General features: G+C 51.8%; 1 protein-coding gene across 1 annotated transcript; it reads right to left on the bottom strand.

The window, feature by feature from the left end:
- Positions 1 to 308: 308 nt before the first annotated feature.
- On the bottom strand, positions 309 to 27,078 carry ccdc180 (coiled-coil domain containing 180). The gene is made up of 15 exons (XM_075468820.1): positions 26,918 to 27,078; positions 26,702 to 26,846; positions 23,191 to 23,307; positions 20,185 to 20,262; positions 19,932 to 20,015; positions 16,963 to 17,117; positions 13,031 to 13,126; positions 12,886 to 12,952; positions 12,674 to 12,809; positions 12,380 to 12,540; positions 12,172 to 12,297; positions 1,662 to 1,755; positions 1,439 to 1,544; positions 572 to 683; positions 309 to 443 (listed from the first exon to the last, which is right to left on the bottom strand). Exons 1-15 carry the CDS (start codon positions 27,076 to 27,078, stop codon positions 309 to 311), a joined length of 1,773 nt encoding a protein of 590 aa, XP_075324935.1.
- Positions 27,079 to 27,590: the final 512 nt, after the last annotated feature.

A 27,590-nucleotide genomic window follows, 5' to 3' on the forward strand; every position in this document is an offset into this window, starting at 1 on the left:
ATGTGATGTGATGAGATGTGATGTGATGTGATGTAATGTGACGTGATGTGATGTGATGTGATGTGATGTGATGTAATGTTATGGGATGGGATGTGATGTGATGTGATGTGATTAATGTAATGTGATGTGATGTTATGGGATGTGATGTGATGTAATGTGATGTAATGTAATTTAACTGATACATAACAAACTGTAGTCCTGAGCGCCCTCTGCTGGTGGAGGACTGGAACTGCAGACACAAGAAGTTCTTCCCATTCTGTGCTTTATTTCAAACTCTGCCTTGTTTCCTTTCACTCACACGTGCACAGTTAGCTTTCATGTGTGCGTTTCAGAGCGAGAATCTGTTGTTTCCAGTGTGTATTCCAGGTGTGTTCTTCACTCAGTCGACTTTTTTTGTTGTCGTCTGAGCAGGACGACTCTGACCTGAGCAGCTGCTGGAACCGCTAACACACACGCACACGCAGAGGCACAGGCACACGCACAGGCACACGCACAGGCACAGGCACACGCACACGTTAATCACAAACAATGCATTGTTTTTCAGTGCATGTACACGTGCACGTGCGCGTACCTTGGCAGCAGCGTCTCTGTGCTGAATGACTTCCTCGTGTTTCAGGAGGCACTTTGCTGTGGTGGTCGATGCTGTTGTTGCCATAGTAACAGATGATGGCGGGACAGCAGAGCTGTTGGTGGTCAAAGACATGAAAGAGACATCAGACCAGAAGGTGACACACAGATATGGCAGGCCAAGTGGGACATAATTCATCCATAATGAACCACTAAGTGTGTAAAACAGGTCCTTTATACGCTCCTATGAAACGCTGTTTTTACACCACTAAGTGTGTAAAACAGGTCCTTTATACGCTCCTATGAAACGCTGTTTTTACACCACTAAGTGTGTAAAACAGGTCCTTTATACGCTCCTATGAAACGCTGTTTTTACACCACTAAGTGTGTAAAACAGGTCCTTTATACGCTCCTATGAAACGCTGTTTTTACACCACTAAGTGTGTAAAACAGGTCCTTTATACGCTCCTATGAAACGCTGTTTTTACACCACTAAGTGTGTAAAACAGGTCCTTTATACGCTCCTATGAAACGCTGTTTTTACACCGCTAAGTGTGTAAAACAGGTCCTTTATACGCTCCTATGAAACGCTGTTTTTACACCGCTAAGTGTGTAAAACAGGTCCTTTATACGCTCCTATGAAACGCTGTTTTTACACCGCTAAGTGTGTAAAACAGGTCCTTTATACGCTCCTATGAAACGCTGTTTTTACACCACTAAGTGTGTAAAACAGGTCCTTTATACGCTCCTATGAAACGCTGTTTTTACACCGCTAAGTGTGTAAAACGGGTCCTTTATACGCTCCTATGAAACGCTGTTTTTACACCGCTAAGTGTGTAAAACAGGTCCTTTATTTTATGTCGGATGTTACCTGCTTCCTCTTCCTTTTTTCCTTCTGGCCTTAGCTCCCGTCTCCATGGTAACGTTGTTGTCTTCAGCGAGCTGGGATTTCCCTGCTGCATCAGGGTCTTCAGAAACTGAATAAACATGAAAGATATCAGGTAATTTCACATGAACACCAATAGCTAACTGTGGTCATCTTGGTTAAAGGCTGGATGTGGTGATGGTGTTTCTTCCAGGTGAGCAGAGGTTACCTGCAGGTGTGAGCAGGTCGTCCAGCTGCAGCAGCTGCTCTGACAGAGAGGCCAGTGATGTCACAAAGTCCTCCCCTCTGGCTTGGACACACTCCTGCATCCATACAAACACAGGTGTGAGGTGGCAGGTGTGAGATGGCAAGTGTGAGGTGGCAGATGTGATGGTGATGTGGCGGTGTGGTGGCAGGTATGAGGTGGCAGGTGTGAGGTGGCAGGTGTGATGTGGCAGGTGTGGTGGCAGGTGTGAGGTGGCAGGTGAGGTGGCAGGTGTGATGGTGAGGTGGCAGGTGAGAGGTGGCAGGTGTGAGGTGGCAGTTTAGGTGGAAGGTGTGAGGTGGAAGGTGTGGTGGCAGGTGTTAGGTGGCAGGTGTGAGGTGGCAGGTATGAGGTGGCAGGTGTGATGTGGCAGGTTTGAGGTGGCAGATGTGATGGTGATGTGGCAGGTGTGGTGGCAGGTGTGAGGTGGCAGGTCTGATGGTGATGTGGCAGGTGTGGTGGCAGGTGTGAGGTGACAGATGTGAGGTGGCAGGTGTGATGGTGATGTGGCAGGTGTGGTGGCAGCTGTGAGGTGGCAGGTGTGATGGTGATGTGGCAGGTGTGGTGGCAGCTGTGAGGTGGCAGGTGTGATGGTGATGTGGCAGGTGTGGTGGCAGGTGTGAGGTAGCAGGTGTAATGGTGATGTGGCAGGTGTGGTGGCAGGTGTGAGATGGCAGGTGTGAGGTGGCAGGTGTGATGTGGCAGGTGTGAGGTGGCAGGTGTGATGTGGCAGGTGTGAGGTGGCAGGTGAGGTGGCAGGTGTGATGGTGAGGTGGCAGGTGTGAGGTTGCAGATGTGATGGTGATGTGGCAGGTGTGGTGGCAGGTGTGAGATGGCAGGTGTGAGGTGGCAGGTGTGATGTGGCAGGTGTGAGGTGGCAGGTGTGATGTGGCAGGTGTGGTGGCAGGTGTGAGGTGGAAGGTGAGGTGGCAGGTGTGATGGTGAGGTGGCAGGTGAGATGTGGCAGGTGTGAGGTGGCAGGTGAGGTGGCAGGTGTGATGGTGAGGTGGCAGGTGAGATGTGCCAGGTGTGGTTGCAGGTGTGAGGTGGCAGGTGTGATGGTGATGTGGCAGGTGTGAGGTGGCAGGTGTGTTGGTGATGTGGCAGGTGAGGTGGCAGGTGTGATGGTGAGGTGGCAGGTGAGAGGTGGCAGGTGTGATGGTGAGGTGGCAGCTGAGAGGTGGCAGGTGTGATGTGGCAGGTGAGGTGGCAGGTGTGATGGTGAGGTGGCAGGTGAGAGGTGGCAGGTGTGATGGTGAGGTGGCAGCTGAGAGGTGGCAGGTGTGAGGTGGCAGGTGAGGTGGAAGGTGTGATGGTGAGGTGGCACGTGAGAGGTGGCAGGTGTGATGGTGAGGTGGCAGATGAGACCATCCATGTTTAAACTAATTTCGTTACTACAGTCAGATAAGACGAGAGTTATTCATAAGTTAGGTGCCTACCTGAAGTGTGTCCTCACTTTGTTTAAGTGAGACTTTATTATATGGGTTATTTATTTATTTATTTGTTTGTCTGCATTTCTGTTTTGCTTTGTTTTGTTTTGTTCTATTTTGTCATTTTTGTTCTATGACATGAGTATGTAGCCTACAGCCCCGCTGCTTGCTGCGTTTGCTTGTTAATGTTGTTTGATATGTGTTTGTGCTCCATACCACTTATGTGGTCATGAGAAAATAAAAAGTGAAGTGAAGAGGTGGCAGGTGTGATGGTGAGGTGGCAGGTGAGAGGTGGCAGGTGTGATGGTGAGGTGGCAGGTGAGAGGTGACAGGTGTGAGGTGGCAGTTTAGGTGGAAGGTGTGAGGTGGAAGGTGTGGTGGCAGGTGTTAGGTGGCAGGTGTGATGTGGCAGGTGTGAGGTGGCAAGTGTGAGGTGGCAGATGTGATGTTGATGTGGCAGGTGTGGTGGCAGGTGTGAGGTGGCAGGTGTGATGGTGATGTGGCAGGTGTGGTGGCAGGTGTGAGGTGGCAGGTGTGATGGTGATGTGGCAGGTGTGGTGGCAGGTGTGAGGTGACAGATGTGAGGTGGCAGGTGTGATGGTGATGTGGCAGGTGTGGTGGCAGGTGTGTGGTGGCAGGTGTGAGGTGGCAGGTGTGATGGTGATGTTGCAGGTTTGGTGGCAGCTGTGAGGTGGCAGGTGTGATGGTGATGTGGCAGGTGTGAGGTGGCAGGTGTGAGGTGGAAGATGTGATGGTGAGGTGGCACATGAGAGGTGGCAGGTGTGATGGTGAGGTGGCAGATGAGACCATCCATGTTTAAACTAATTTCGTTACTACAGTCAGATAAGACGAGAGTTATTCATAAGTTAGGTGCCTACCTGAAGTGTGTCCTCACTTTGTTTAAGTGAGACTTTATTATATGGGTTATTTATTTATTTATTTGTTTGTCTGCATTTCTGTTTTGCTTTGTTTTGTTTTGTTCTATTTTGTCATTTTTGTTCTATGACATGAGTATGTAGCCTACAGCCCCGCTGCTTGCTGCGTTTGCTTGTTAATGTTGTTTGATATGTGTTTGTGCTCCATACCACTTATGTGGTCATGAGAAAATAAAAAGTGAAGTGAAGTGAAGAGGTGGCAGGTGTGATGGTGAGGTGGCAGGTGAGAGGTGGCAGGTGTGATGGTGAGGTGGCAGGTGAGAGGTGACAGGTGTGAGGTGGCAGTTTAGGTGGAAGGTGTGAGGTGGAAGGTGTGGTGGCAGGTGTTAGGTGGCAGGTGTGATGTGGCAGGTGTGAGGTGGCAAGTGTGAGGTGGCAGATGTGATGTTGATGTGGCAGGTGTGGTGGCAGGTGTGAGGTGGCAGGTGTGATGGTGATGTGGCAGGTGTGGTGGCAGGTGTGAGGTGGCAGGTGTGATGGTGATGTGGCAGGTGTGGTGGCAGGTGTGAGGTGACAGATGTGAGGTGGCAGGTGTGATGGTGATGTGGCAGGTGTGGTGGCAGGTGTGTGGTGGCAGGTGTGATGGTGATGTTGCAGGTTTGGTGGCAGCTGTGAGGTGGCAGGTGTGATGGTGATGTGGCAGGTGTGAGGTGGCAGGTGTGAGGTGGAAGATGTGATGGTGAGGTGGCACGTGAGAGGTGGCAGGTGTGATGGTGAGGTGGCAGATGAGACCATCCATGTTTAAACTAATTTCGTTACTACAGTCAGATAAGACGAGAGTTATTCATAAGTTAGGTGCCTACCTGAAGTGTGTCCTCACTTTGTTTAAGTGAGACTTTATTATATGGGTTATTTATTTATTTATTTGTTTGTCTGCATTTCTGTTTTGCTTTGTTTTGTTTTGTTCTATTTTGTCATTTTTGTTCTATGACATGAGTATGTAGCCTACAGCCCCGCTGCTTGCTGCGTTTGCTTGTTAATGTTGTTTGATATGTGTTTGTGCTCCATACCACTTATGTGGTCATGAGAAAATAAAAAGTGAAGTGAAGTGAAGAGGTGGCAGGTGTGATGGTGAGGTGGCAGGTGAGAGGTGGCAGGTGTGATGGTGAGGTGGCAGGTGAGAGGTGACAGGTGTGAGGTGGCAGTTTAGGTGGAAGGTGTGAGGTGGAAGGTGTGGTGGCAGGTGTTAGGTGGCAGGTGTGATGTGGCAGGTGTGAGGTGGCAGGTGTGAGGTGGCAGGTGTGTTGGTGATGTGGCAGGTGAGGTGGCAGGTGTGATGGTGAGGTGGCAGGTGAGAGGTGGCAGGTGTGATGGTGAGGTGGCAGCTGAGAGGTGGCAGGTGTGATGTGGCAGGTGAGGTGGCAGGTGTGATGGTGAGGTGGCAGGTGAGAGGTGGCAGGTGTGATGGTGAGGTGGCAGCTGAGAGGTGGCAGGTGTGAGGTGGCAGGTGAGGTGGAAGGTGTGATGGTGAGGTGGCACGTGAGAGGTGGCAGGTGTGATGGTGAGGTGGCAGATGAGACCATCCATGTTTAAACTAATTTCGTTACTACAGTCAGATAAGACGAGAGTTATTCATAAGTTAGGTGCCTACCTGAAGTGTGTCCTCACTTTGTTTAAGTGAGACTTTATTATATGGGTTATTTATTTATTTATTTGTTTGTCTGCATTTCTGTTTTGCTTTGTTTTGTTTTGTTCTATTTTGTCATTTTTGTTCTATGACATGAGTATGTAGCCTACAGCCCCGCTGCTTGCTGCGTTTGCTTGTTAATGTTGTTTGATATGTGTTTGTGCTCCATACCACTTATGTGGTCATGAGAAAATAAAAAGTGAAGTGAAGAGGTGGCAGGTGTGATGGTGAGGTGGCAGGTGAGAGGTGGCAGGTGTGATGGTGAGGTGGCAGGTGAGAGGTGACAGGTGTGAGGTGGCAGTTTAGGTGGAAGGTGTGAGGTGGAAGGTGTGGTGGCAGGTGTTAGGTGGCAGGTGTGATGTGGCAGGTGTGAGGTGGCAAGTGTGAGGTGGCAGATGTGATGTTGATGTGGCAGGTGTGGTGGCAGGTGTGAGGTGGCAGGTGTGATGGTGATGTGGCAGGTGTGGTGGCAGGTGTGAGGTGGCAGGTGTGATGGTGATGTGGCAGGTGTGGTGGCAGGTGTGAGGTGACAGATGTGAGGTGGCAGGTGTGATGGTGATGTGGCAGGTGTGGTGGCAGGTGTGTGGTGGCAGGTGTGAGGTGGCAGGTGTGATGGTGATGTTGCAGGTTTGGTGGCAGCTGTGAGGTGGCAGGTGTGATGGTGATGTGGCAGGTGTGAGGTGGCAGGTGTGAGGTGGAAGATGTGATGGTGAGGTGGCACATGAGAGGTGGCAGGTGTGATGGTGAGGTGGCAGATGAGACCATCCATGTTTAAACTAATTTCGTTACTACAGTCAGATAAGACGAGAGTTATTCATAAGTTAGGTGCCTACCTGAAGTGTGTCCTCACTTTGTTTAAGTGAGACTTTATTATATGGGTTATTTATTTATTTATTTGTTTGTCTGCATTTCTGTTTTGCTTTGTTTTGTTTTGTTCTATTTTGTCATTTTTGTTCTATGACATGAGTATGTAGCCTACAGCCCCGCTGCTTGCTGCGTTTGCTTGTTAATGTTGTTTGATATGTGTTTGTGCTCCATACCACTTATGTGGTCATGAGAAAATAAAAAGTGAAGTGAAGTGAAGAGGTGGCAGGTGTGATGGTGAGGTGGCAGGTGAGAGGTGGCAGGTGTGATGGTGAGGTGGCAGGTGAGAGGTGACAGGTGTGAGGTGGCAGTTTAGGTGGAAGGTGTGAGGTGGAAGGTGTGGTGGCAGGTGTTAGGTGGCAGGTGTGATGTGGCAGGTGTGAGGTGGCAAGTGTGAGGTGGCAGATGTGATGTTGATGTGGCAGGTGTGGTGGCAGGTGTGAGGTGGCAGGTGTGATGGTGATGTGGCAGGTGTGGTGGCAGGTGTGAGGTGGCAGGTGTGATGGTGATGTGGCAGGTGTGGTGGCAGGTGTGAGGTGACAGATGTGAGGTGGCAGGTGTGATGGTGATGTGGCAGGTGTGGTGGCAGGTGTGTGGTGGCAGGTGTGAGGTGGCAGGTGTGATGGTGATGTTGCAGGTTTGGTGGCAGCTGTGAGGTGGCAGGTGTGATGGTGATGTGGCAGGTGTGAGGTGGCAGGTGTGAGGTGGAAGATGTGATGGTGAGGTGGCACGTGAGAGGTGGCAGGTGTGATGGTGAGGTGGCAGATGAGACCATCCATGTTTAAACTAATTTCGTTACTACAGTCAGATAAGACGAGAGTTATTCATAAGTTAGGTGCCTACCTGAAGTGTGTCCTCACTTTGTTTAAGTGAGACTTTATTATATGGGTTATTTATTTATTTATTTGTTTGTCTGCATTTCTGTTTTGCTTTGTTTTGTTTTGTTCTATTTTGTCATTTTTGTTCTATGACATGAGTATGTAGCCTACAGCCCCGCTGCTTGCTGCGTTTGCTTGTTAATGTTGTTTGATATGTGTTTGTGCTCCATACCACTTATGTGGTCATGAGAAAATAAAAAGTGAAGTGAAGTGAAGAGGTGGCAGGTGTGATGGTGAGGTGGCAGGTGAGAGGTGGCAGGTGTGATGGTGAGGTGGCAGGTGAGAGGTGACAGGTGTGAGGTGGCAGTTTAGGTGGAAGGTGTGAGGTGGAAGGTGTGGTGGCAGGTGTTAGGTGGCAGGTGTGATGTGGCAGGTGTGAGGTGGCAGGTGTGAGGTGGCAGGTGTGTTGGTGATGTGGCAGGTGAGGTGGCAGGTGTGATGGTGAGGTGGCAGGTGAGAGGTGGCAGGTGTGATGGTGAGGTGGCAGCTGAGAGGTGGCAGGTGTGATGTGGCAGGTGAGGTGGCAGGTGTGATGGTGAGGTGGCAGGTGAGAGGTGGCAGGTGTGATGGTGAGGTGGCAGCTGAGAGGTGGCAGGTGTGAGGTGGCAGGTGAGGTGGAAGGTGTGATGGTGAGGTGGCACGTGAGAGGTGGCAGGTGTGATGGTGAGGTGGCAGATGAGACCATCCATGTTTAAACTAATTTCGTTACTACAGTCAGATAAGACGAGAGTTATTCATAAGTTAGGTGCCTACCTGAAGTGTGTCCTCACTTTGTTTAAGTGAGACTTTATTATATGGGTTATTTATTTATTTATTTGTTTGTCTGCATTTCTGTTTTGCTTTGTTTTGTTTTGTTCTATTTTGTCATTTTTGTTCTATGACATGAGTATGTAGCCTACAGCCCCGCTGCTTGCTGCGTTTGCTTGTTAATGTTGTTTGATATGTGTTTGTGCTCCATACCACTTATGTGGTCATGAGAAAATAAAAAGTGAAGTGAAGAGGTGGCAGGTGTGATGGTGAGGTGGCAGGTGAGAGGTGGCAGGTGTGATGGTGAGGTGGCAGGTGAGAGGTGACAGGTGTGAGGTGGCAGTTTAGGTGGAAGGTGTGAGGTGGAAGGTGTGGTGGCAGGTGTTAGGTGGCAGGTGTGATGTGGCAGGTGTGAGGTGGCAAGTGTGAGGTGGCAGATGTGATGTTGATGTGGCAGGTGTGGTGGCAGGTGTGAGGTGGCAGGTGTGATGGTGATGTGGCAGGTGTGGTGGCAGGTGTGAGGTGGCAGGTGTGATGGTGATGTGGCAGGTGTGGTGGCAGGTGTGAGGTGACAGATGTGAGGTGGCAGGTGTGATGGTGATGTGGCAGGTGTGGTGGCAGGTGTGTGGTGGCAGGTGTGAGGTGGCAGGTGTGATGGTGATGTTGCAGGTTTGGTGGCAGCTGTGAGGTGGCAGGTGTGATGGTGATGTGGCAGGTGTGAGGTGGCAGGTGTGAGGTGGAAGATGTGATGGTGAGGTGGCACATGAGAGGTGGCAGGTGTGATGGTGAGGTGGCAGATGAGACCATCCATGTTTAAACTAATTTCGTTACTACAGTCAGATAAGACGAGAGTTATTCATAAGTTAGGTGCCTACCTGAAGTGTGTCCTCACTTTGTTTAAGTGAGACTTTATTATATGGGTTATTTATTTATTTATTTGTTTGTCTGCATTTCTGTTTTGCTTTGTTTTGTTTTGTTCTATTTTGTCATTTTTGTTCTATGACATGAGTATGTAGCCTACAGCCCCGCTGCTTGCTGCGTTTGCTTGTTAATGTTGTTTGATATGTGTTTGTGCTCCATACCACTTATGTGGTCATGAGAAAATAAAAAGTGAAGTGAAGTGAAGAGGTGGCAGGTGTGATGGTGAGGTGGCAGGTGAGAGGTGGCAGGTGTGATGGTGAGGTGGCAGGTGAGAGGTGACAGGTGTGAGGTGGCAGTTTAGGTGGAAGGTGTGAGGTGGAAGGTGTGGTGGCAGGTGTTAGGTGGCAGGTGTGATGTGGCAGGTGTGAGGTGGCAAGTGTGAGGTGGCAGATGTGATGTTGATGTGGCAGGTGTGGTGGCAGGTGTGAGGTGGCAGGTGTGATGGTGATGTGGCAGGTGTGGTGGCAGGTGTGAGGTGGCAGGTGTGATGGTGATGTGGCAGGTGTGGTGGCAGGTGTGAGGTGACAGATGTGAGGTGGCAGGTGTGATGGTGATGTGGCAGGTGTGGTGGCAGGTGTGTGGTGGCAGGTGTGAGGTGGCAGGTGTGATGGTGATGTTGCAGGTTTGGTGGCAGCTGTGAGGTGGCAGGTGTGATGGTGATGTGGCAGGTGTGAGGTGGCAGGTGTGAGGTGGAAGATGTGATGGTGAGGTGGCACGTGAGAGGTGGCAGGTGTGATGGTGAGGTGGCAGATGAGACCATCCATGTTTAAACTAATTTCGTTACTACAGTCAGATAAGACGAGAGTTATTCATAAGTTAGGTGCCTACCTGAAGTGTGTCCTCACTTTGTTTAAGTGAGACTTTATTATATGGGTTATTTATTTATTTATTTGTTTGTCTGCATTTCTGTTTTGCTTTGTTTTGTTTTGTTCTATTTTGTCATTTTTGTTCTATGACATGAGTATGTAGCCTACAGCCCCGCTGCTTGCTGCGTTTGCTTGTTAATGTTGTTTGATATGTGTTTGTGCTCCATACCACTTATGTGGTCATGAGAAAATAAAAAGTGAAGTGAAGTGAAGAGGTGGCAGGTGTGATGGTGAGGTGGCAGGTGAGAGGTGGCAGGTGTGATGGTGAGGTGGCAGGTGAGAGGTGACAGGTGTGAGGTGGCAGTTTAGGTGGAAGGTGTGAGGTGGAAGGTGTGGTGGCAGGTGTTAGGTGGCAGGTGTGATGTGGCAGGTGTGAGGTGGCAAGTGTGAGGTGGCAGATGTGATGTTGATGTGGCAGGTGTGGTGGCAGGTGTGAGGTGGCAGGTGTGATGGTGATGTGGCAGGTGTGGTGGCAGGTGTGAGGTGGCAGGTGTGATGGTGATGTGGCAGGTGTGGTGGCAGGTGTGAGGTGACAGATGTGAGGTGGCAGGTGTGATGGTGATGTGGCAGGTGTGGTGGCAGGTGTGTGGTGGCAGGTGTGATGGTGATGTTGCAGGTTTGGTGGCAGGTGTGAGGTGGCAGGTGTGATGGTGATGTGGCAGGTGTGGTGGCAGGTGTGAGATGGCAGGTGTGAGGTGGCAGGTGTGATGTGACAGGTGTGGTGGCAGGTTTCAGGTGGCAGGTGAGGTGGCAGGTGTGATGGTGAGGTGGCAGGTGAGATGTGGCAGGTGTGGTTGCAGGTGTGAGGTGGCAGGTGTGATGGTGATGTGGCAGGTGTGAGGTGGCAGGTGTGTTGGTGATGTGCCAGGTGTGGTGGCAGGTATGAGGTGGCAGGTGAGGTGGCAGGTGTGATGGTGAGGTGGCAGGTGAGAGGTGGCAGGTGTGATGGTGAGGTGGCAGGTGAGAGGTGGCAGGTGTGAGGTGGCAGGTGTGAGGTTGCAGGTGAGGTGGAAGGTGTGAGGTGGAAGGTGTGGTGGCAGGTTTTAGGTGGCAGGTGTGAGGTGGCAGGTGTGATGGTGATGTGGCAGGTGAGAGGTGGCAGGTGTGATGGTGAGGTGGCAGATGAGAGGTGGGAGGTGTGAGGTGGCAGGTGAGAGGTGGCAGGTGAGGTGGAAGGTGTGAGGTGGAAGGTGTGGTGGCAGGTGTTAGGTGGCAGGTGTGGTGGCAGGTGAGGTGGAAGGTGTGAGGTGGCAGGTGTGGTGGCAGATGTGATGTGGCAGCTGTGAGGTGGCAGGTGTGATGTGGCAGGTGTGGGGTGGCAGGTGTGAGGTGGAAGGTGTGAGGTGGCAGGTGTGATGTGGCAGGTGTGAGGTGGCAGGTGTGGTGGCAGGTGTGGTGGCAGATGTGATGTGGCAGGTGTGAGGTGGCAGGTGTGGTTGCAGATGTGATGTGGCAGGTGTGAGGTGGCAGGTGTGATTTGGCAGGTGTGATGTGGCAGGTATGAGGTGGAAGGTGAGGTGGAAGGTGTGAGGTAGAAGGTGTGGTGGCAGGTGTGAGGTGGCAGGTGTGAGGTGGCAGGTGTGATGTGGCAGGTGTGAGGTGGCAGATGTGAGGTGGCAGGTGTGAGGTGGCAGGTGTGAGGTGGTAGGTGATGTGGCAGGTGTGATGTGGCAGGTGTGAGGTGGCAGATGTGAGGTGGCAGGTGTGATGTGGCAGGTGTGAGGTGGCAGGTGTGGTGGCAGGTGTGATGTAGCAGGTGTGAGGTGCTAGGTGCGGTGGCAGGTGTGAGGTGGCAGGTGTGATGTGGCAGGTGTGGGGTGGCAGGTGTGAGGTGGAAGGTGTTAGGTGGTGGGTGTGGTGGCGGGTGTGGTGGCAGGTGTGGTGGCAGGTGTGATGTGGCAGGTGTGAGGTGGCAGGTGAGGTGGAAGGTGTGAGGTGGAAGGTGTGGTGGCAGGTGTGAGGTGGCAGGTGTGGTGGCAGGTGTGATGTGGCAGGTGTGAGGTGGCAGGTGCGGTGGCAGGTGTGGTGGCAGGTGTGATGTGGCAGGTGAGGTGGAAGGTGTGAGGTGGAAGGTGTGGTGGCAGGTGTGAGGTGGCAGGTTTGAGGTGGCAGGTGCGGTGGCAGGTGTGATGGTGATGTGGCAGGTGTGGTGGGAGGTGAGGTGGCAGGTGTGATGCCAGGTGTCAGTGAGACTCCGCCCACCTACCTGCAGCTCCAGGTGAGCTCTGCAGATGGCGCTGTGCACCTGCTGCTGTCTGAGCTCCTCTCTGCTGGTCAGTGTGTTTAGCTCCTCCATCCTGAGAGACGCTCGCAGCCGACGGATGTTCACGCTCTGATGACACCGAGCAGCATCAGGGTCAGAACCTTCAGAACCTTTTGAGCTCTGTCACAGTAGTCTGTATCCGGGTTCATACCTTCTCCTTCTCACTGGCTGCCAGGATCTCCTCCAGCCTCTTCTTAACTCCGCCCACCTCCTCTCTCAGCTGCTCCTCGTGCCGTTGCCCGTGGTTACTGATTAAAGCGCCAGGTAACAAATTCAGCAGCTCCCTGAAAGCAGACAGCTGCTTCACCAGCTCTGCGGGTCAGAATCAGGTCGGAGATGGGGTTCAGAACTATGGCAGATGTGGAGCTGAAGGTGATCGATCAGGAGCTGCAGCCTCCTTTTCTGTACAGATTTAAAAGATTGTAAAGATAAACATGTTTTGTACCTTCCCTGCTCCTGCTCAGTAAAGCCCTGGCCTGTTGCTGGTATCCCAGCAGCCTTTGCTGCATGCTTTCAGCCCATTGGTCCGGATATTCGGGGAGCAGGTGGAAGCGGCTGAGGCTCTCTCTGCGGTAAAAGTCCTGTTGGACGAACACCAGAACGTGAAACAGTCTGTCATCAGATGCTCAAACAGCCCCCGGTGTTCCACCCTGTTACCTCGGAGACGTTCAGGAGGACGTCGTTGGTTTTCCACAGCACAGAGTTCACAGATGAGCCAAAGGAGCTGAAACAAAGACATGTCATGGTGTGATTCCAGCCTCCACCACCACTGCCAAAGCATCCCTCTCTGGAAGTGACTCACTGTGTGCTCGGCTCTTCTTCCTGTTTGGAGCCAAAGATCTGGAATCTTCTCTCAGACCTGATGTCGGTCCTGTTGGACCTGCAGCCCTTCTTCACACTGACACACACACATTCACACCTTCTCAGTTTCACAGAAAGTATGACCACATCAGTGATGGAGGCGTCTCGGTTCTGGAGCTAGTCCAGAAAGACCAATGAACTGGCCTCTGATCATAGGTAAACAGCTGAATGGGTAGCTAACCCTAACCCCAACCCCAACCCTAACCCCAACCCCAACCCTAACCGTAACCCCAACCACAACCCCAACCCTAACCCCAACCCTAACCCCAACCACAACCCCAACCCTAACCCCAACCCCAACCCTAACCCTAACCCCAACCCTAACCCCAACCACAACACCAACCCCAACCCCAACCCTAACCCCAACCCCAACCACAACCCCAACCACAACACCAACCCCAACCCTAACCCCAACCACAACCCCAACCCCAACCCCAACCCTAACCCCAACCCCAACCACAACCCCAACCACAACACCAACCCCAACCCTAACCCCAACCACAACCCCAACCCTAACCCCAACCTTAACCCCAACCCCAACCCCAACCACAACCCCAACACCAACCCTAACCCCAACCCCAACCACAACCCCAACCCTAACCCCAACCCTAACCCCAACACCAACACCAACACCAACCCTAACACTAACACTAACCCCAACCACAACCCCAACCACAAGCCTAACCCCAACCCTAACCGACTTCTAATGTTTCTGAAGAGGATATAAGTCATGGCTCTTTAGCACGCTCCAGTGTGGAATTAATATGCCTTAAACCTTTGGAAGATACAAGCATTCCTGTTTTTTCTGGGTAAGGACCAGATGAGGAAGTCTACACAAAGGAAAGGGACTGAAATCGCCTAATTTACAACCACCTTTGGCCTATGAAAGCTTTTGGGAGTGGATTTAGCAACAGACATTTGCCATAAACTTGAGGGATTGACAACTTCAACTGAACAAACAAAGAACCCTTTTTGGAGAAATGGGAGACTAACCCATTTCCTCACTTATCTGGACCAATAAATCAAAGTTGACATTTTACCCTCATTCCCCCCAGATAAGAGAACCAGATCCCTAAATAGAACTGGAATGACTTTACCTAGATTCCCTTTCAGCCGAATCGGGCTAAGGTGACGGGGTGATATGGTGGAAGGAGGGGGTACCGGTGATGATGGGGGCTGCAGAGTTTGGGACCAGTTGGAGCTTATGAAGGGATTTGTGAGGGACACCAAAAAGGAGTGAGTTACAATCATCTATGAGGGAGGTGACGAGGCTGTGGACCAGGGTAGCAGTGGTGTGAGGAGGGAGAGAGGGGCGGAGACGATGAAAATATGCAGACCGGGCAATGTTACCGATGTGGGAGTGGACAGAAAGTGTGCTGTCGAGAATGGCACCCAGACTCTTAACCTGAGGGGAGAAACTGTCAACTTTGGAAAGGGTGGATTTGGTGCCAACAAGGAGGAGTTCCGTTTTATCTCTGTTGAGTTTAAGGAAGTTTGAGGTGAACCAGGATTTAATCTCAGAGAGGCAGTGGGTGAGGGAGGAGGGAGGGAGAGGGGAGTCAGGTTAACTGCACAGATAGAGCTGGGTGTCATCCGCAAAGAAGTGGAACTGTATACCAAATATTCTGAAGATATTGCCAAGTGGGAGGAGGTAGATGATGAAGAGGAGGGGCCCCAGGACGGAGCCCTGGGGAACACCTGAAGTGACGGGGGAGGACTAAGAGGAGAAGGACATGAGCTGTATGAACTGATCTTGGATCTGTAGACCTTCATTTTTTAGTTTGCAAGTTAAAAAACCCAGTTGGGATTTTTAAACTGCGCCACATATCAAGTCTCTGATTGGTTACAGCTGATCGGTGTGTGTTTACCTCAAAGTGTTGACGGACTCGGCACTTCTCTGCTGGTGCTGGACTGGACTCTGATCTGCAGAAAGACAAACTGCACCTGTCTGAACCTGAAGGGTTTGCTTTTCTTTTATCAAACATCGGACAGAAAAGGAAGACTGAGCTTTATGTATTTAAAGCTCCCCTTGATTTCAAAGTACCACTTATTTATTTATTTTTGTTACAATACTTTACGTGTAGGGAAAGAGGGAGAGCAAGGCAAAGGAAACCAGACAGAAACAAAAAGAAATGATCGGCGAAAACAATGAAAAACAAGACAAAACCAGACAAGTAGTTGCTACATCTGTAGAAACCAAACAGAAAACATCCTCTGTGGGGAAACCAGGCAGAAAACCATAAGGAGCCCCGAGGAAGACGAACAGAGAGGAAAAAAAAACACACACGCAGCAACAACTCCAGCAGCAAGTACATAAAACATAACTGTGGATACGGGTGGTTTGAAACCACAGGACGACACAACAACTGTATAACATATCCTAGTGGATTTTGATACAGCCGCGTGGGGAGTTTGTGACAGGATGTGGACACAGCTGTGAATAAACTTCACATAAATAAAACACAGAAATACTGAGAGGTACTAACAGATATAGAACAACTGGATATCCAACTTCATTTTGAAAAAAGTTTGAGAAACAACTGACGTAAAAGTCTGTGCTGGTTTTTGTGCTGGTTTCTGTGCTGGTTTCTGTGCTGGTTTCTGTGCTGGTTTCTGTTTCTGGTTTCTGTGCTGGTTTCTGTGCTGGTTTCTGTGCTGGTTTCTGTGCTGGTTTCTGTGCTGGTTTCTGTGCTGGTTTCTGTACTGGTTTCTGTGCTGGTTTCTGTGCTGGTTTTTGCCCTTTTTTAGTTAAACACCGATCCATGGTGCCTGTATCTTGCTCTGGCCGAAGGAGCTAGCGTGCTCCGTGGTTTAAGCGGGCTGCGTTGCCAGGTTTAACAAAGCCCCCTTTAGGAAACACCATTAAGCCTTAATTAATACTTAATAAAAATACTTAATAATACAAAAACGCAAACTTAATAAAAATACCTAATACTGTGGAGTATTCGCTGTGTGTTATTTGAAAAAAATTATTGTTATCACCTGCTATGCGAGTGCGAGCAACCAGTTAAAGCTTGAGGAGCCGCATGTGGCTCGTGATTTAGTGGGTTGACATCATTACCACTAAGGATGTGCACAACTAATCAATAAGTCGGAACAGAGCACAAAGACGACTACTTTTTTCTTTTAAGAGTGGACTCAGTTTTGTTTAGAGCAGGAGAGGACTCGTGTTTCAGGACGCAGGGACGTGGAACTAACGTTTACGGCCCTATTTCTGACAGAGTTGCAGCTATTGCGTAAGCAACCAACCAGAGCAGATATCGGCAACAGAACGAAGCAAAGCAGGGCAGTATTTAGCATTTAGCTTGGCAGTAGTTAGTGCTACGTAAACTCCAATTCGATCTCTTCATTCCCTCCCAGTTTATCGACACCGTCGTTGGTCTTTAACCTCAGATGTGACGCCATGTAGAAAACTCTGAGCTACTTTGTTCTTAGCATAAGCAGCCCTCTTGGTGTGGATCTAGTTCAAACTCGACCATAAGTTACATATTTCCAGAACAGTAAGGGACTCCCACTGTTGGAAGTCTAATCAGAATCATTCTGAATCTGTTATTTAAGGTCAAATGTCTACAAACTGCTGCTTGAGGAAGGATATAAACCTACTTTGTTTGATTTTAAAGGGATAGTTTGGATAGAGGCAAACTATCCCTAGTAGAAAGTACAAATGTTTTGGATCCAACAGTCACATTAAAGTCAGAACCAAAGTAAGAAAATGTGGTTTACCAGCAGCTGTTCTTCCTCTCTGGTGATTCTCGGCTGCAGAATCCCGGACCAAACAGAACCTGCTGTGTCAGGAAGAAAAGCGTTTACTCGTCTCCATCACCACGGAAAACCTACAGGACCTACGCTTCCAGCACTGGCTGGACTACACACCTGTTCAAGGACCTGATGATTTCCCCAACGGGGTCTACAACGAGCTCCACACATGTACTGTTGGGCTGCAGTAAACCAGGAGGTGGGGGAGGCTGAACCTGTCTGATGGAAGTAGGAGGAGCTGCCGGGGCAACAGTTTCCTGGAGCGCACAGTCCTGAACACACAAACACACCTGGGCTGTCAAAAGGTGGAGCTGGAAGATCAGAGAGAGTTAACTCTGACTCCTCTGGATGCAGAGGATTAGCTGTTCTACTCTGAGCCCCTCCCAGATGATCGAGTTTCTCACCCTATCTCTAAGGGAGAGCCCAGACACCCTGCGGAGGAAACCCATTTCGGCCGCTTGTATTCGCGATCTCGTTCTTTCGGTCACTACCCACAGCTCGTGACCATAGGTGAGGGTAGGATCTCGTTCTTTCGGTCCCTACCCACAGCTCTTGACCATAGGTGAGGGTAGGATCTCGTTCTTTCGGTCACTACCCACAGCTCGTGACCATAGGTGAGGGTAGGATCTCGTTCTTTCGGTCCCTACCCACAGCTCGTGACCACAGGTGAGGGTAGGATCTCGTTCTTTCGGTCACTACCCACAGCTCGTGACCATAGGTGAGGGTAGGATCTCGTTCTTTCGGTCCCTACCCACAGCTCGTGACCATAGGTGAGGGTAGGATCTCGTTCTTTCGGTCACTACCCACAGCTCGTGACCATAGGTGAGGGTAGGAACTCGTTCTTTCGGTCACTACCCACAGCTCGTGAGTCGTGACCATAGGTGAGGGTAGGATCTCGTTCTTTAGGTCACTACCCACAGCTCGTGACCATAGGTGAGGGTAGGATCTCGTTCTTTCGGTCCCTGCCCACAGCTTGTGACCATAGGTGAGGGTAGGATCTCGTTCTTTCGGTCACTACCCACAGCTCGTGACCATAGGTGAGGGTAGGATCTCGTTCTTTCGGTCACTACCCACAGCTCGTGACCATAGGTGAGGGTAGGCTCTCGTTCTTTCGGTCCCTACCCACAGCTCGTGACCATAGGTGAGGGTAGGATCTCGTTCTTTCGGTCCCTACCCACAGCTCGTGACCATAGGTGAGGGTAGGATCTCGTTCTTTCGGTCCCTACTCACAGCTCGTGACCACAGGTGAGGGTAGGATCTCGTTCTTTCGGTCCCTACTCACAGCTCGTGACCACAGGTGAGGGTAGGATCTCGTTCTTTCGGTCACTACCCACAGATCGTCACCATAGGTGAGGGTAGGATCTCGTTCTTTCGGTCCCTAACCACAGCTCGTGACCATAGGTGAGGGTAGGATCTCGTTCTTTCGGTCCCTACCCACAGCTCGTGACCACAGGTGAGGGTAGGATCTCGTTCTTTCGGTCCCTACCCACAGCTCGTGACCACAGGTGAGGGTAGGATCTCGTTCTTTCGGTCCCTACCCACAGCTCGTGATCATAGGTGAGGGTAGGATCTCGTTCTTTCGGTCCCCACCCACAGCTCGTGACCATAGGTGAGGGTAGGATCTCGTTCTTTCGGTCCCTACCCACAGTTCGTGACCATACGTGAGGGTAGGATCTCTTTCTTTCGGTCACTACCCACAGCTCGTGACCATAGGTGAGGGTAGGAACATAGATTGACCGGTAAATCGAGAGCTTGGCCTTCTGGCTCAGCTCCTTCTTCACCACGAAGGGCCGGTGCAGATCCCGTATCAATGCAGACGCCGCAACGATCCGCCTGTCAATCTCCTGCTCCATTCGTCCCTCACTCGTGACCAAGACCCCGAGATACTTGAACTCCACTTAGGAGGAAAAAGTATGAACAGAATCGGTGACAAATGGCAGCCCTGACGGAGTCCAACCCTCACAGGAAACATGTCCGACTTACTGCCAGCAATACGGACCAAACTCTGACACCGGTCATACAGAGACCCAGCCCATTTCAAGGGGTCCGGCACTCCCGGAACAACCCCCACAAGAGTCCCAGAGGGACACGGTCCAATGCCTTCTCTAAGTAGACCGGTTGGGTGAACTTCCATGCACCCTCCAGGATCCTGCGGAGGGTATAGAGCTGGTCTACTGTTCCACAGCCAGGACGAAAACCACACTGCACATCCGAATCCGAGATTTGACTATCCGGCGGATCCTCCTCTCCAGTACCCCCGAATAGACCTTACCAGGGAGGCTGAGGAGTGTGATCCCCCTATAGTTGGAACACACCCTCCGGCCCGCCATTTTAAAGAGGGGGTCCACCACCCTGATCTGCCAGTCCAGAGGCACTGCCCCCGATGTCCACGCGATGCTGCAGAGGCATGTCAGCCAAGACAGCCCCACAACATCCAGAGCCTTGAGGAACTCAAGACGGACCTCATCCACCCCCGGGGCCACCGAGGAGTTTTTTGACCACCTCGGCAACCTCAGCCCCAGAGACGGGAGGCCCCACGTCCGAGCTCCCCAACTCTGCTTCCTCATCGGAAGGCGTGTCGGTAGGATTGAGGAGGCCCTCGAAGTACTCCCCCCACCGACTCACGTCGTCCCTAGTTGAAGTCAGCAGAGCCCCGCCCCCACCATACACGGTGTTCATGGTGCACCGCTTCCCCCCCCCGAGCCGCCGGAAGGTGGACCAGAAACTCTTCGAGGCCGTCCGGAAGTCGTTCTCCATGGCCTCCTCCGAACTCCTCCCAAGCCCGAGTTTTTGCCTCAGCAACCGCCGAGGCTGCGTTCCACTTGGCCTGTCGGTACCATCAGCTGCTTCCAGAGTCCCACTGGCCAAAAAGGCCCGATAGGACTCCTTCTGCAGCTTGACGGCTTCCCTCACCACTGGGGTCCACCAGCGGGCCACAGCTCCGGTCGGCCGCCTCAACAATGGAGGCACGGAACAGGGCCCATTCGGGCTCTGTTTCTATCAGAGAGAAGATTCTTTTCTGGGTGGAACTCAGGGTACAAACTGAGAGGCTACCTGAGACAGGTGAGAGACAGGAGGTAACCTACCAGTTTAAAATCCAGGTACTGACAGCGCTTCCTGATGTCTTCGCTGACTGAGGAGAGGATGGAGCGAAGCTGATCTAGAGATGCCTGCAGACAGACGGACAGAGTCAGATTATACAGAGTCAGTCTGACTCCCATCTGTCGGAGAATCACAGTCTGGAAGGTATCTGATGGTTAACTAATGTTAACAACAGCTTTAAGGTCAAACTTGTCAGTTAACTTTTAGAACACCTGTGGAAACATTTTGATGGCGTACCTGTGAGTTCTCAATCAGCCTCCTGAGATCCTCCAACCTGCTGCTGATCAGAGACTGCTGCTGGTTACTGAGAGCTGCCTGCAGGACTCAGGCAGACAGGTAGGAGTCAGTCAGACAGGTAGGAGTCAGACAGACAGGTAGGAGTCAGACAGACAGGTAGGAGTCAGACAGACAGGTAGGAGTCAGTCAGACAGGTAGGAGTCAGACAGACAGGTAGGAGTCAGTCAGACAGGTAGGAGTCAGACAGACAGGTAGGAGTCAGACAGAAAGGTGGGAGTCAGTCAGACAGACAGGTAGGAGTCAGACAGACAGACAGGTAGGAGTCAGACAGACAGACAGGTAGGAGTGACAGACAGGTGGGAGTCAGACAGACAGACAGGTAGGAGTCAGACAGACAGACAGGTAGGAGTCAGACAGACAGACAGGTAGGAGTGACAGACAGGTGGGAGTCAGACAGACAGACAGGTAGGAGTCAGACAGACAGACAGGTAGGAGTCAGACAGACAGACAGGTAGGAGTCAGACAGACAGACAGGTAGGAGTGACAGACAGGTGGGAGTCAGACAGACAGACAGGTAGGAGTCAGACAGACAGACAGGTAGGAGTCAGACAGACAGACAGGTAGGAGTCAGACAGACAGACAGACAGACAGACAGACAGGTAGGAGTCAGACAGACAGGTAGGAGTCAGACAGACAGGTAGGAGTCAGTCAGACAGACAGGTAGGAGTCAGACAGACAGACAGACAGGTAGGAGTCAGACAGACAGACAGGTAGGAGTCAGACAGACAGACAGACAGGTAGGAGTCAGACAGACAGACAGACAGGTAGGAGTCAGTCAGAGAGACAGACAGACAGACAGACAGGTAGGAGTCAGTCAGAGAGACAGGTAGGAGTCAGACAGACAGGTAGGAGTCAGACAGACAGGTAGGAGTCAGACAGACAGACAGGTAGGAGTCAGTCAGACAGACAGGTAGGAGTCAGACAGACAGGTAGGAGTCAGACAGACAGGTAGGAGTCAGACAGACACACAGGTAGGAGTCAGTCAGACAGACAGGTAGGAGTCAGACACACAGGTAGGAGTCAGTCAGACAGACAGGTAGGAGTCAGACAGACAGGTAGGAGTCAGTCAGACAGACAGGTAGGAGTCAGACAGACAGGTAGGAGTCAGACAGACAGGTAGGAGTCAGACAGACAGACAGACAGGTAGGAGTCAGACAGACAGACAGGTAGGAGTCAGACAGACAGACAGACAGACAGGTAGGAGTCAGACAGACAGACAGGTAGGAGTCAGACAGACAGACAGACAGACAGACAGACAGACAGACAGACAGACAGACAGGTAGGAGTCAGACAGACAGACAGGTAGGAGTCAGACAGACAGACAGACAGACAGACAGACAGGTAGGAGTCAGACAGACAGACAGGTAGGAGTCAGTCAGACAGACAGACAGGTAGGAGTCAGACAGACAGGTAGGAGTCAGTCAGACAGACAGGTAGGAGTCAGTCAGACAGACAGGTAGGAGTCAGACAGACAGACAGACAGACAGACAGACAGACAGACAGACAGACAGGTAGGAGTCAGACAGACAGGTAGGAGTCAGACAGACAGACAGACAGACAGACAGACAGACAGACAGGTAGGAGTCAGACAGACAGACAGACAGACAGACAGACAGACAGACAGGTAGGAGTCAGACAGACAGACAGACAGACAGACAGACAGACAGACAGACAGACAGACAGGTAGGAGTCAGACAGACAGACAGGTAGGAGTCAGACAGACAGACAGACAGACAGACAGGTAGGAGTCAGACAGACAGACAGACAGACAGACAGGTAGGAGTGACAGACAGACAGACAGGTAGGAGTCAGACAGACAGACAGGTAGGAGTGACAGACAGACAGACAGGTAGGAGTCAGACAGACAGGTAGGAGTCAGACAGACAGGTAGGAGTCAGACAGACAGACAGACAGACAGACAGACAGGTAGGAGTCAGTCAGACAGACAGGTAGGAGTCAGACAGACAGACAGACAGACAGACAGACAGACAGGTAGGAGTCAGTCAGACAGACAGGTAGGAGTCAGACAGACAGACAGACAGACAGACAGGTAGGAGTCAGACAGACAGACAGACAGACAGACAGGTAGGAGTCAGTCAGACAGACAGGTAGGAGTCAGACAGACAGACAGGTAGGAGTCAGACAGACAGACAGGTAGGAGTCAGTCAGACAGGTAGGAGTCAGTCAGACAGGTAGGAGTGACAGACAGACAGGTAGGAGTCAGTCAGACAGACAGGTAGGAGTCAGACAGACAGACAGGTAGGAGTCAGTGTCAGACAGACAGGTAGGAGTCAGACAGACAGACAGGTAGGAGTCAGACAGACAGACAGGTAGGAGTCAGTGTCAGACAGACAGGTAGGAGTCAGACAGACACACAGGTAGGAGTCAGACAGACAGACAGGTAGGAGTCAGACAGACAGACAGGTAGGAGTCAGACAGACAGGTAGGAGTCAGACAGACAGGTAGGAGTCAGACAGACAGACAGGTAGGAGTCAGACAGACAGGTAGGAGTCAGACAGACAGGTAGGAGTCAGTGTCAGACAGACAGGTAGGAGTCAGACAGACACACAGGTAGGAGTGACAGACAGACAGGTAGGAGTCAGACAGACACACAGGTAGGAGTCAGACAGACACACAGGTAGGAGTCAGACAGACAGACAGGTAGGAGTCAGACAGACAGGTAGGAGTCAGACAGACAGACAGGTAGGAGTCAGACAGACAGACAGGTAGGAGTCAGACAGACAGACAGGTAGGAGTGACAGACAGACAGGTAGGAGTCAGACAGACAGGTAGGAGTCAGACAGACACACAGGTAGGAGTGACAGACAGACAGGTAGGAGTCAGACAGACACACAGGTAGGAGTCAGACAGACACACAGGTAGGAGTCAGACAGACAGACAGGTAGGAGTCAGACAGACAGACAGGTAGGAGTGACAGACAGGTACCTCGGCCTTCAGCTGAACCTGGGTGCTGCTCATCATTCTCTGGATCTTCTCTGAGAACATGAGCTCAGACTTCAGCGAAGAAAGTTTCTCCTGCAGACGGGCCGAGGCCCCCTTCACCTGCAGAGGGAGCCAGAGTTTAGCTTTAGCTTTAGCTTTAGCTTTAGCATTAGCTTTAGCTTCATACAGGCTCTACCTGCCAGGTGTACCACCCAACCTGCACACAGTTCCCGCTCTCACCAACCAGAACATTCATCTTTTTTTACAACCGTCTATCATCGCTAATTTTGTCTTAAATTTTAGAAATCTTCTGAAATAGCTGTCATAATCAGCTCACCTTGGTTTATTGTCCGTATGTTTAACCCGTGTTTAGTCTATCAGTGCATACTTTTAACTTGTGTGAGAAGCATTTTGTAAATAAAGTTAGCTGAACTGACCATCTGCCCCGTCCTCTGGCGCTTGTTATAGTATAAGTATGAGACAGATGTGATTTCTGATCAGCCTTCTGGCCTGTCTGTTCAGCTCTGGGTTGCAGGTAAAACCTGTGGGGAGGCATCGTAAAGCAGGTCATAACACAAATCGGGGGCTCGTCCGGGATCTTTCAAATTGCAGTGGAGCCTGAACTTGAGGTTCAGACCTTTGGAGTATCTTGCAGCCTGTGCTGCGGTAGAATTTTTCGGTAGTTTGTGGTTCTTTTGGTGTGTAGCATAAGCTTGGAGCTCTGTGGTCTCTGATTACTGCAGACTGTGTTCAGTGAAGGTAGATGATGTCTTTCAGGTAAGCAGCTGGAGAAGCAGCTGTGTGTGGACTCCTTACTCTTGCTCTGGATACTCAATGGACTCTTGGGGGAAGTGGAGAATCGTGACAACATCTATCGATGTTGTCAGTCGAGGACGTGGAAGATTTATACACATTTGGATTTATGATTACTGGTTTCCTGCTATTTGGAGGATACCTGGCATATCAAGAAATTAAGAAGACGTGGGCAGCGTTTGAGGGGGTCGGCAGAGCAATCAACACTCAGACTGAGATGTTACGTGAGCAGAATGGGAAGCTGGATGCGACCCTTACACAGGTTCGCAGGCTGGCTGAGGTTCCTGGACTCAGAAGAGAAATGGAATAAATCTGGGAGAAAGCTGATCGCTCGGACCGGGCGGAAAGACCCTGGAATTTGGCTTTACAACCCACAGTTTGGCTGTTTGGATTTGCCATTGAGACGCACCAGCAAAGACTTCAAGGCAGGAGGAAAAATTAAGAGTCTGCCTGACCCAAACAATTTTTGTTATCATAATCTGGCTCCCCTGTGCTGGCCTTGGCTGCCAGCTGCAACTTCTCCTGGATGCTATGTAATTAAGACGCTCTGCCCCATGTGCTCCCTCCCCTTCCTGAGGACTCCTGTGGAAACTGTTTGGGCTGGCTGATAAACTTTCCACCGCATTATCAAGGACAATGGCCTCTGAGACAGTTCTAATCAGAAGCCCCTTTCACACTGCCGAATAACCCGCGTTTAATCCGCGAATTTAGCGTGTCCGCTGTTGCGTTCACACTGCCGACCCGGGCTGCCGCCTCAACTCGACTCGCCTTTCGACCCGCGTCGGACCCTAGTCTTTTTGCGGAGCCGAGTTTGGTGTGAATGCAATCGACGCGGGTCGGACGTGGGCGTGACGTGAGGAGTTTAAAAGACAGAATGGACAGCTGATTCAGAACAACAGCGACAGGTGAGGACAAGTTTTACTCTGTTTTAGCCTACATCAAGTTCGAGACATTTTTGAAGATGGCCAACTGGGGAGACAAGGAGGTCCGCGAGCTCCTCAGCCCCCGAGCAGAGGACGTTATTTACCGCCACATTTCGGGGACTATAGTGCTCTTGTATTCTCCGCATATGTTCTTCGGCGGCATCCCACGTTGTCACCATCCACACCCCGTAAAATAACATCTCCATGAACTGCATTTACAATTGCAAAAACGAGTCCTCAAGGTGTATTTAACCCTTCCTCCGACGCATGGCTTGTGCCTACGTCATTGTACACGCCCAGCGTTTTCTGTGTTTCGTGTGACGCTCTGCCACTAGGCCACGCCCCCTGAACTCGGCTTCAGGCGACACGGGTCACCAACACGCCAAGCGTTCACATTGCTCGACGCGGGACGAAGTGGCAATTTGGACCCGCGATGGTAGCGGGTCTCAGTGTGAAAGGGGCTATGGACTTACTTGCACACACTCACATGCTCAATGATTAACATACACAATTCCCACACCTCCTCTCCGGTCCCAATGCTTGATGTTGTGTGTATGTGTTGCTTTTTCTTTTTTGTGCTGAGGTTTTTTTACAATCTCAAACTGTATCCTGGTAAGGGTAAAGTGTGAAATATGATTTTTTTCTCCTCCTCTCACCTAACATGGTACCTTTTTTCTTCTTCTATCTCCTTCTGGCAGCGCTTAGCACTGAGCTGCATTGCCACGGTCACCCGTCTCCCGTTTGTTTTTATGTTGTCTGTCCGGATGGGTGTTCTAGAACTATGTTTCGTTATGCTATATGTGTAATGACAATAAAATTGAATCTGAATCTGATATGTCCAGTGTATGCATTAGCATTAGCGTTAGCATTAGCATGCCCCATCGGGCCCCATCATGCCACATCGGGCCCCATCATGCCACATCGGGCCCCATCATGCCACATCATGCCACATCGGGCCCCATCATGCCACATCATGCCACATCGGGCCCCATCATGCCACATCATGCCACATCGGGCCCCATCATGCCACATCATGCCACATCGGGCCCCATCATGCCACATCGGGCCACATCGGGCCCCATCATGCCACATCGGGCCACATCGGGCCCCATCGGGCCACATCATGCCACATCGGGCCACATCGGGCCCCATCGGGCCACATCATGCCACATCGGGCCACATCGGGCCCCATCATGCCACATCGGGCCCCATCATGCCACATCGGGCCACATCATGCCACATTGGGCCACATCATCGGGCCCCATCGGGCCACATCGGGCCCCATCGGGCCACATCATGCCACATCATCGGGCCCCATCGGGCCACATCGGGCCCCATCGGGCCCCATCGGGCCACATCATGCCACATCATCGGGCCCCATCGGGCCACATCATGCCACATCGGGCCCCATCATGCCACATCGGGCCACATCGGGCCCCATCGGGCCACATCATGCCACATCATCGGGCCCCATCGGGCCACATCGGGCCACATCGGGCCCCATCGGGCCCCATCGGGCCACATCGGGCCACATTGGGCCCCATCATGCTACATCGGGCCACTTCGGGCCCCATCATGCCACATCATGCCACATCGGGCCCCATCGGGCCCCATCATGCCACATCGGGCCCCATCATGCCACATCATGCCACATCGGGCCACATCGGGCCACATCATGCCACATCGGGCCACTTCGGGCCACATCGGGCCACATCATGCCACATCGGGCCACATCGGGCCACATCATGCCACATCGGGCCACACCAGAGGAGACTAACCTGCTGGAAACTCTTGGACTCCAAAGCCTCCAGCTCGGCGTAGATGGACTCTTCGGTCAGACTGATGCGCCTGGTTTTCTCTCTCAGCTGCCTCTGGAACATCTTCACCTCCTGAGGAGCAAAGTCGCCTCCTTCGCTGAACATCCTGCGGAGGAGGAAAGTGGCGTTTGAGATTTCTGTCCGCCTTCCTGCTGCACCTGCTGTCGGTGACGTCACCTGAAGGAGTTGAGGAGGCGGGTGATCCCGTCTCTGGCCTCCTGCAGTCTGAGCCGGACCGTCTGTCTGAAGCTGGTCTGAAGGCGCTGGTTGTGTTCCACGTGTTGATCCAGAAGGTTCTGCAGGGCCGAGCTCACGGCCTCCAGTCTGCAGAAAAACATGACCCCAGTCAGAGTCCGGCCCCCCCGAGCGGCAGAAAAACATGACCCCAGTCAGAGTCCGGCCCCCCCTGAGCAGAAAAACATGACCCCAGTCAGAGTCCGGCCCCCCCGAGCGGCAGAAAAACATGACCCCAGTCAGAGTCCGGCCCCCCCTGAGCAGAAAAACATGACCCCAGTCAGAGTCCGGCCCCCCCGAGCGGCAGAAAAACATGACCCCAGTCAGAGTCCGGCCCCCCCTGAGCAGAAAAACATGACCCCAGTCAGAGTCCGGCCCCCCCTGAGCAGAAAAACATGACCCCAGTCAGAGTCCGGCCCCCCCAGAGTCTGCAGAAAAACATGACCACAGTCAGAGTCCGGCCCCCCCGAGCGGCAGAAAAACATGACCCCAGTCAGAGTCCGGCCCCCCCAGAGTCTGCAGAAAAACATGACCACAGTCAGAGTCCGGCCCCCCCAGAGTCTGCAGAAAAACATGACCACAGTCAGAGTCCGGCCCCCCCGAGCGGCAGAAAAAC

Source organism: Odontesthes bonariensis, chromosome 6 (genome assembly GCF_027942865.1).
Source record: "Odontesthes bonariensis isolate fOdoBon6 chromosome 6, fOdoBon6.hap1, whole genome shotgun sequence".
Lineage (NCBI taxonomy): Eukaryota > Metazoa > Chordata > Actinopteri > Atheriniformes > Atherinopsidae > Odontesthes > Odontesthes bonariensis.